Source organism: Conger conger, chromosome 14 (assembly GCF_963514075.1).
Source record: "Conger conger chromosome 14, fConCon1.1, whole genome shotgun sequence".
NCBI classification, from domain to species: Eukaryota; Metazoa; Chordata; class Actinopteri; order Anguilliformes; family Congridae; genus Conger; species Conger conger.
In genome coordinates, this window is record NC_083773.1 from 676,059 (window position 1) to 686,058 (window position 10,000).

A 10,000-nucleotide genomic window follows, 5' to 3' on the forward strand; every position below is an offset into this window, starting at 1 on the left:
GGGGAAATGTAATGGGATGTAACAGCACTCAGTGGCACACAGTACTCTCCAACAGTAACTGTGACTTCATTGGCTGATGCAGTTTCAGCAACACAAAGGATCGCTCATTAACTCCAGACAGGGTGATTACGCAACAGAGCACTTATTTACTTATTTACACTGTAATTTCCTCTTACTTTAGGTGACAAATAAACAACAACTTACGGAGAGGGTTTCAGATTAATTGTCACAACAGGCCTACACACACAAACAAGCATCAGGGGGGTTCTTTCACAAAGCCTTAAACACAGTCATCTGTGTAAGACTCTCTGTTCAGGGGAAGATTAATGAAGATTAATGTCCTTAACATAAACAGGAACCCTAAATATCCATGGCAACCAAACCACTAACTGAGCACAAAAATAGTGAAAACAACACAAAAGGAAACAAGAGTGCGCATATATGCACACTCACACTCACACACATCACTAATCTGTCTATGTGTCTAACCATGGGGACAGAATAACAATGAGTTCACAAGAGAGAGAGAGAGAGAGAGAGAGAGAGAGAGAGAGAGAGAGAGAGAGAGAGAGAGAGAGAGAGAGAGAGACTGAGGGAGAGAAAGAGTCATAGAATGAGAGAGAGGGAGAGAGAGAAAGAGACAGAGAGAGAGAGAGAGAGAGAGACTGAGGGAGAGAAAGAAAGAGTCATAGAATGAGAGAGAGGGAGAGAGAGAAAGAGAGAGAGAGAGAGAGAGAGAGAGAGAGAGAGAGAGAGAGAGAGAGAGAGAGAGAGAGAGAGAGAGAGACACACACACAAGATGTAGAGTAAAGATGAAGACCGAACTGACTTCACTGTCATTGACCTTGAAATGACTCCCCTGAATGGTCCCTCGAGTCAGTCAGCAAGTATGCCAGTACGCACACTACCCCACTACCCACACTACCCCACTACCGGCGCAGTGCATTCTGTATGAAGCGCCCTGCTAAAGAGAGGCGAATCCGTCCAGCCGGTGCTCGCTGGGTAGAGCTAATCAAAACATCGGACTGAAAGTATCCTTTCCCTTCTCTTTTCTAAAAATACGAGGAAAGAAATGTGCCTTTTGTTGTAGTCCAACTGTGTAGCACAATACGTGTATGTAATGTAACTTCTCCATCTGTTTCTATGAGGAAACGAAAACAAATACCGTCAGCCAGGGCAGGTTACCAAAATGTCCTGCACTTTGAAAACAGTTACGTTGCTCTTTCTCCTGTTGACGGAAAATGTGATTCACTGCCGCCCTGTTGCGTTCAGTCCCTTGTTTGCATGTAAATACGCCACCACTCGATCACACAACAGAGCGGTCGAGGATGTATCCCACTGCTGTAACGCGCGGGTACATTTATATATTTATATATATACGCTGTCACACGATAAAACAGATAAAAGCTTCAGCTGAGACTTAGCAACACAGCGCTTTAAAAACGTAAACATTTCACAACGCAGCAAGAGACCGCTCTGCTATTTGTGCAAATTCTCAATAACGCAACTAAAAGGGCAACACTCACTTTTGCATTTCAGGGACTGGTCGCTGACTTGACGGTTGCAGGCGTCACACCAGTCCTGTGCCACCGCCGTGGGGGCGAAGAGATGTCCCTCTCCCTTCTCCGGCTTCACTCTCGGGTCCTCCTGGCTGAAGATGGACCATGCCTCCCTCCTCGGCGGGTCGTTACGCATCATCTTCACCACCCCAGACCGGCCTTGCGTGAGCACGGGCATCCTGCTGGAGAGGGGCCAGCCGGCGTGCTCGTCGCCCAAGGACCTGAAATCAAGATGTTGATGCACGGTGATCTGGGAGGACCGTTTGCCCCCCGGTCTGCTGAGATGCGCGTGGCCGTTTGACTTGGACGCCTTGGTGTCCTTCGCCGGATTCTTCTCCGTGCTGCAAACTCGCGCGCAACTCGTGTCCCCGTCACTTTTATCGGTGCTGCGCGTCGGTCTCCTCGGGTTCCCGTTGTCTCGGTCTTTGCGGGTCTTATTTTGCGACGCGAGCTTCGCGTCCTCCGCCACTGTCAACATCGTCCGCGACGAGTCCCCACATTTTGAACAACTCCCTTCTGCCACCACGCCGCGTGAATTACGAGGCTCCTGAACACGGTCAGCGGCGGAGCTCATACCGACCGCGTTCCCCGTCGCCCCACAGTGTCCCGGAAGATTGGGATGATTTAAGGATGCTCGGGGGCCAGAGACTGCGGCTCCGGCGTCCCTCACACGACTCTGGGTCGAGACTGCGCGCATCGGGGACTTTACCCCACTGGACGCTTTCTTTGATATTTTCTTCTCGTTCGGCCTCAGATTCGGCAGAAACATGCGCTGATCGGTGTGCTGTCCCACGGCTAGAGACGCCATAGCCTCTCTCCGGGCGAGCGGCAGAGCGAATGTAAATTAAATTGGAGCGGCAGCAGCGCGTAGTGACGCGCCACACAGGGACGGCCTTTATATGCGACAGGGGTGCGAGTTGGGCTCTTAAAGCGAACGCGGCTCTGCCCCTTTGACCACAAAACACGAATGGGAGATTCAGGAGCTCAACTAAAAAAAATCTGAATTGTTATGAATTATGATATGAACGAATTCAGAAAACATTGCGCGAAATAAAAAAATCCCAAACACAAGCCTACCCGTATCATAAATCAATGCATTTGTGAATGAAATGAAAAGTCACAAAATTTTTTAAATCATACATTTTACATTTATATTTTAGTGATTTGGCAGACGCTTTTAATCCAAAGCGATTTACAAGTGCATAGGTTCTTCCACAAGTTAAAGAATCACATCCATAACTAGTAAAAAGTGCTGTTCTAAACAAAAAAATAAAGAAACAAAAAAATACAGCGAAAGTATAGTCATACTAACCGTTGTTAACATAAAAACACACGCAGTGACGATCCCACCACTTGCAGAATACATTTGTTTCAACTGCTTTAATGTTTGCAAATAAATCAATATTTAGCCTATGCCAGAAGTCGTAGACTAAACTCTGGACAAATTAATTAGAAACAAAGTCCATTATCGGATACAAATTTATTGGCTCGTCATGGTGTTATTTTATTTTTTAAATAAGTAAATACACAGGTCGCGTTTACTTCGATGACCAGAATGTCGTTTAGCGGAAAGTTAAGACATTTCCAAAATATGTGTTGATGCGAAGCACAAAGCGGGGCATTCTCTAGGGTGTTCCCCCCGAGGCGGCGGGAATTCCCCGGTGCGAAGCGTGTTCTTCAGGACTGTATACTTTCACTTCCACACCATGTGACATTGTTTTACGCGCCTGGGACTGCGCCGTTTAATGAGACCATAGGCTAGTTTACGTTCTGCTTGAACGCAACTCTCGGACACGTTCATCTGAGAACAGAGTTCTGGATGTTTTCGGAGTTGAATGCGATGATCTGTTTTGCCTTGAGAAGTTCTCATAAGAAAGAGCCGCGGAATGTGAATGTTCTGCACTTTACGGCGCGATGTCTGCAGGACGGAGAATTCCAGGGCAAAACAAGTTTCCAGAAGCGGCCGCTCAGACTGACAGATTTATAGTATTTATATTTATAGTTTTCCGGTAAAGCGATTCACTATTTTATCACGTTCTCTTACACTTGCTCTTTCTAGGACATACAATCTATTTACATACCGCTAAAAGCCTACAATGTAACATCATGCATAACCGCCTGTTTTAAGACAAAACCTAAATGCTTTAACCCTTTAATTGGGTAATCTAATGGTGCCTAATAATTTAACACCAACAAGGACTTTCATTGTACGTATTTATTACAATGCAGTATACATTTTATCCATGAATAACAGAAAATATCTCAATAGCCAGTCGACTTCAACGATTCTTTACAATCTCTCTCGAAAGGGCTGTGGTGGGGTGTGGCTTCATAAGTCTAACCACATGCACGCTGCGGCATTCACAAATAATCACATATTGAAGACATATAAAAGAACACAAATTAATTTCAACCCCAGGAGATGTTTAAATGGTTAAAGTAAAGTCAAAGGTTTTTTCTGGAAAACAGCCCTCAAGTCCAGTCCAGTCTGGTCCGGTCCGGTCCAGTAAGGGGAGGCTTCAGAACAGGAACGTCGGGAGTGGAAGGGAACAGAACAGAACCGGATCAGGGATGGTGTGGATGGTGAGCAACTCTGCCGGTTCTGTTCACCATGGCAGCCAGAACACCTGTGTTGAACAGACTCCTCAGCCAATCAACGCAGCTCTTTCACGGGCAGAGCAGTGTAAAATAAATCCGTTTTCCGAGTGTGAGCTTTAAGACTTCCATTCAGTGGGAACACTGCAGGACGTATGTGACGGAGCAGTTAGTCGGCCATTTTGGGCAGAAAAATGTTCTTTATACGCAGTGGTGTGTGATGTTCTAGGGATCATCAAACCTGGCCCTCAAATCCAAATCCATCCCTGGTTTTCTTTTCTCCCACTAAACTAACTTAACAATACAGTAAGTGTTATTGAGAGGCCAGACTGTCTTCACACTTGACTCCCAGGTAAAGGGAGGGTGAACACACCTGACTCCCAGGTAAAGGGAGCGTGGAAAACCAGCAGTTCTTGGCCCTGGAGGACCGTGAGTTGATGATCCCAGTTCTGCAGTCGACCCTGGGCAACTGTACAGCAGGATGAGGAGGCCAGTGGGCTCTAAAGACCTTAAAAAGTGTTTAAAATGCAGTGGCAGTAAGACTGGGCTCCTAATGTGAAGGGGCTGGGCGGGCACACACACGGCCTGCTGGGTAAACAAAGAAACAAGCGTATCACATGACCTCTGAACCCCTGAGATTTCTGCCCAAACCCTACAAAGTGCTCCTATTCAGACACTGAAAGACTTTCTTCAGCCTCCACTCCATTCGGCCATTCAGATGCCAGGACCAGTGTTCATTGACCCAAGGCTGTAAAGACAAAATCACACACAGGTTAACCACAGAACACCCCAATAACCCAGCAGAGACACAATCACACACAGGTTAACCACAGAACACCCCAATAACCCAGCAGAGACAAAATCATACACAGGTCAACCACAGAACACCCCAATAACCCAGCAGAGACACAATCACACACAGGTTAATCACAGAATTCCCCAATAACCCAGCAGAGACATTCACACACAGGTTAACCACAGAATTCCCCAATAACCCAGCAGAGACAATCACACACAGGTTAACCACAGAACTCCCAAATTACAGCCGATCTCTTGCAGAAACACGGGTGTTTACGTTATTTTATTTCATGCTAACAGCATTAGCACGGTGGCCGCAGTACCTCTCGATGATGCTGTTATTGCACTGCAGTTCCCGGGCAACAGATTCCATCTCCTCCTTCAGCCGGTTCATCCTAAAAAACACGACACTCAGAACTACCCAACACAACCCACTCAGTATCAAAACTACCCAACACAATCTGAGTGAGCCTGTAGCCTGAGTGAGCCTGAGTGAGCCTGTAGCCTGAGTGAGCCTGTAGCCTGTAGCCTGAGTGAGCCTGTAGCCTGAGTGAGCCTGTAGTCTGAGTGAGCCTGTAGCCTGAGTGAGCCTGTAGCCTGAGTGAGCCTGTAGCCTGAGTGAGCCTGTAGCCTGAGTGAGCCTGTAGCCTGTAGCCTGAGTGAGCCTGTAGCCTGAGTGAGCCTGTAGCCTGAGTGAGCCTGTAGCCTGAGTGAGCCTGTAGCCTGAGTGAGCCTGTAGCCTGAGTGAGCCTGTAGCCTGAGTGAGGCTGTAGCCTGTAGTCTGTAGTCTGTAGTCTGTAGCCTGTAGCCTGAGTGAGCCTGTAGTCTGTAGTCTGTAGCCTGTAGTCTGTAGTCTGTAGCCTGAGTGAGCCTGTAGCCTGTAGTCTGTAGTCTGTAGTCTGTAGCCTGAGTGAGCCTGTAGCCTGTAGTCTGTAGCCTGTAGTCTGTAGTCTGTAGCCTGTAGCCTGTAGTCTGTAGTCTGTAGTCTGTAGCCTGTAGCCTGAGTGAGCCTGTAGTCTGTAGTCTGTAGCCTGTAGTCTGTAGTCTGTAGCCTGTAGTCTGTAGCCTGAGTGAGCCTGTAGCCTGTAGTCTGTAGTCTGTAGTCTGTAGCCTGAGTGAGCCTGTAGCCTGTAGCCTGTAGTCTGTAGCCTGTAGTCTGTAGTCTGTAGCCTGTAGCCTGTAGTCTGTAGCCTGTAGCCTGTAGTCTGTAGCCTGTAGCCTGTAGCCTGTAGCCTGTAGTCTGTAGCCTGTAGTCTGTAGTCTGTAGCCTGTAGTCTGTAGTCTGTAGCCTGTAGTCTGTAGCCTGAGTGAGCCTGTAGTCTGTAGTCTGTAGCCTGTAGTCTGTAGCCTGTAGTCTGTAGCCTGTAGTCTGTAGTCTGTAGCCTGAGTGAGCCTGTAGCCTGTAGTCTGTAGCCTGTAGTCTGTAGTCTGTAGCCTGTAGTCTGTAGCCTGTAGCCTGTAGCCTGTAGTCTGTAGTCTGTAGCCTGTAGCCTGTAGTCTGTAGCCTGTAGCCTGTAGCCTTTAGCCTGTAGTCTGTAGTCTGTAGTCTGTAGCCTGTAGCCTGTAGTCTGTAGCCTGAGTGAGCCTGTAGCCTGTAGTCTGTAGCCTGAGTGAGCCTGTAGCCTGTAGTCTGTAGTCTGTAGCCTGTAGCCTGTAGCCTGTAGTCTGTAGTCTGTAGCCTGAGTGAGCCTGTAGCCTGTAGCCTGTAGCCTGTAGTCTGTAGTCTGTAGTCTGTAGTCTGTAGTCTGTAGCCTGAGTGAGCCTGTAGCCTGTAGCCTGTAGCCTGTAGCCTGTAGCCTGAGTGAGGCTGTAGCCTGTAGCCTGTAGCCTGTAGCCTGTAGCCTGTAGCCTGTAGCCTGAGTGAGCCTGTAACCGGACCTCTGGCAGGCAGCTCCGTGTGTCCCTCCCAGGCACCCGTACACCCACCTGAGGATCATGTGATCCTTGTCCTTCAGTCCGTCGGTGATCTGCAGCCTCCCCATGCCCTGCTGCAGCTGCAGCAGAACCGCGTCCAGGTTCTGAGAGCACAGGTACGCACAGGTAACAGGTAAGATCCAGTACCAACCGGTGCCAACAGGCACAATCAGGTATTAATAAGTATGAACACAGGGTACACAGGGTAATGCCATCCACAGCACATAATCACTGTGAAAAGCACATTTCAATTTTCAAAAGCACAGTGTTAATGCTGGTTTAAGATTGTGAGTTAAAAGTTCACAAGGGCACTGTTGTTGGTCTGACACAAGAGGGCTTGACTAGCATTAACACTCACACACACACACACACACACACACACACACGCAGGCACGCGCACACACACACACACACACACACGCAGGCACGCGCACACACACACACACACACACACACACGCAGGCACGCGCACACACGTACACACACGTGCACGCTCACACACCTTGTTCTGCCTCTCATCACACATCTGCAGGTCTCCGATCAGCTGCAGGAAGAAGTTCCCGAACTCCTTCAACTGGCCCTGGATCTCGTGCAGAACACTGCAGACAGAACAGAGTTCAGCACATCGAGCCTGCATGTCCGTACACACACACACACACACACACACACACACACGCACGCACACAAGCACGAGCGCACACACACACACACACACACACACACAAACACAAACACAAATACAAACACACACACACACACACACAGCACTGAGGACTCCAAACCAAACACTCACCTAGTCCAGTTGCCCACTAACGCCAGAACATCATGGTATTTCTGTGAACAGTCCTCTCTCAGGAGAGATTTCACCTTCTTAATGTGGGCAGAGAGGTTAATCCTACAGACAGAGAAGCACCATTACAGTACTGTACATTACTACTGTAGATGGAAGTTAATCCTACAGACAGAGAAGCACCATTACAGTACTTTACATTACTACTGTAGATGGGGGTTAATCCTACAGACAGAGAAGCACCATTACAGTACTGTACGTTACTACTGTAATCCTACAGAGAAGCACCATTACAGTACTGTACGTTACTACTGTAGATGGAGGTTAATCCTACAGACAGAGAAGCATCATTACAGTACTGTACGTTACTACTGTAATCCTACAGACAGAGAAGCACCATTACAGTACTGTACGTTACTACTGTAATCCTACAGAGAAGCACCATTACAGTACTGTACGTTACTACTGTAATCCTACAGACAGAGAAGCACCATTACAGTACTGTACGTTACTACTGTAATCCTACAGAGAAGCATCATTACAGTACTGTACGTTACTACTGTAATCCTACAGAGAGAAGCACCATTACAGTACTGTACGTTACTACTGTAGATGGAGGTTAATCCTACAGACAGAGAAGCATAATTACAGTACTGTACATTACTACTGTAATCCTACAGACAGAGAAGCACCATTACAGTACTGTACGTTACTACTGTAATCCTACAGAGAAGCACCATTACAGTACTGTACGTTACTACTGTAATCCTACAGAGAAGCACCATTACAGTACTGTACGTTACTACTGTAATCCTACAGACAGAGAAGCACCATTACAGTACTGTACGTTACTACTGTAATCCTACAGAGAAGCACCATTACAGTACTGTACGTTACTACTGTAATCCTACAGACAGAGAAGCACCATTACAGTACTGTACGTTACTACTGTAATCCTACAGAGAAGCATCATTACAGTACTGTACGTTACTACTGTAATCCTACAGAGAGAAGCACCATTACAGTACTGTACGTTACTACTGTAATCCTACAGAGAAGCACCATTACAGTACTGTACGTTACTACTGTAATCCTACAGAGAAGCACCATTACAGTACTGTATGTTACTACTGTAATCCTACAGACAGAGAAGCACCATTACAGTACTGTACGTTACTACTGTAATCCTACAGAGAAGCACCATTACAGTACTGTACGTTACTACTGTAATCCTACAGACAGAGAAGCACCATTACAGTACTGTACGTTACTACTGTAGATGGAGGTTAATCCTACAGAGAAGCATCATTACAGTACTGTACGTTACTACTGTAATCCTACAGAGAGAAGCACCATTACAGTACTGTACGTTACTACTGTAGATGGAGGTTAATCCTACAGACAGAGAAGCATAATTACAGTACTGTACGTTACTACTGTAATCCTACAGACAGAGAAGCACCATTACAGTACTGTACGTTACTACTGTAATCCTACAGACAGAGAATCACCATTACAGTACTGTACGTTACTACTGTAGATGGAGGTTAATCCTACAGACAGAGAAGCGCCATTACAGTACTGTATATCCCTACTGTAGTCACCAATAATAGCAATGCTTATTTTATTACTGTATGTACCCAATAATGCAGCAAAGCTTACTTTTCAAACTTGTGAATCTGTTCGTCGTTGTAGTTCAGCTCTAGGACAAAAACAAGAGTTAGATGTTAGACATATTTAAGATGGACGCCACAGCCATTTTGAAAGCAAGCTCTGGCCCCTGACTCTGTCCTGTGAAAGCAGACTTTCAGCAGTCACGTCCCCGGAGAGCTGTATCTACCTGGATCACTCCAGCAGAGCGTGGCCGCTTTCGTTCACGGTCTGAAATTCTCATTTCCTCACGGGCCCATAATGCACAGCAGCATGGTTCTAACAGTGTTATCCCGAATCCTGCGGCTCTCTCGCCAGACCCTGTCCCAGAATCCCCCTGGCAGGAGCAGCTCTTTGGCTCCTTTCGGCAGAGCTCTAGAGACATTTCACAGCCTTCACAGTACCTAACCCTAACCCAATCCATGTGAATGAGATGTTACTGAACACAGAGATGCTACCGAACACAGAGACAGGACTGAACACAGAGATGCTACCGAACAGAGACAGGACTGAACACAGAGACAGGACTGAACGCAGAGATGCTACCGAACACAGAGACAGGACTGAACACAGAGACAGGACTGAACACAGAGACAGGACTGAACGCAGAGACAGGACTGAACACAGAGACAGGACTGAACGCAGAGACTGGACTGAACGCAGAGACTGGACTGAACGCAGAGATGCTACTGAA

At 47.2% G+C, this 10,000-nt stretch overlaps 2 protein-coding genes across 6 annotated transcripts in view; both read right to left on the reverse strand.

The window, feature by feature from the left end:
• Positions 1-2,437, reverse strand: part of rassf5 (Ras association domain family member 5) — a 33,604-nt gene extending 31,167 nt beyond the window's left edge. The window contains exon 1 of the mRNA XM_061218671.1: positions 1,527-2,437. Coding sequence (XP_061074655.1) covers positions 1,527-2,367 — 841 coding nt within the window. The 5' untranslated portion in view covers positions 2,368-2,437. The remainder of the gene's footprint in view (positions 1-1,526) is intronic.
• Positions 2,438-3,759: 1,322 nt separating this feature from the next.
• The window catches only part of ikbke (inhibitor of nuclear factor kappa B kinase subunit epsilon), a 20,211-nt gene continuing 13,970 nt past the window's right edge, over positions 3,760-10,000 (reverse strand). For all 5 annotated transcript variants that reach the window (XM_061219892.1, XM_061219894.1, XM_061219890.1 and 2 more), the window contains 6 exons: positions 9,319-9,358; positions 7,660-7,761; positions 7,369-7,465; positions 6,879-6,970; positions 5,276-5,347; positions 3,760-4,902 (listed from right to left, as the gene is read on the reverse strand). In XM_061219892.1, the coding sequence (XP_061075876.1) occupies positions 4,869-4,902; positions 5,276-5,347; positions 6,879-6,970; positions 7,369-7,465; positions 7,660-7,761; positions 9,319-9,358 (437 nt within the window). In that variant the 3' untranslated portion in view covers positions 3,760-4,868. The remainder of the gene's footprint in view (positions 4,903-5,275; positions 5,348-6,878; positions 6,971-7,368; positions 7,466-7,659; positions 7,762-9,318; positions 9,359-10,000) is intronic.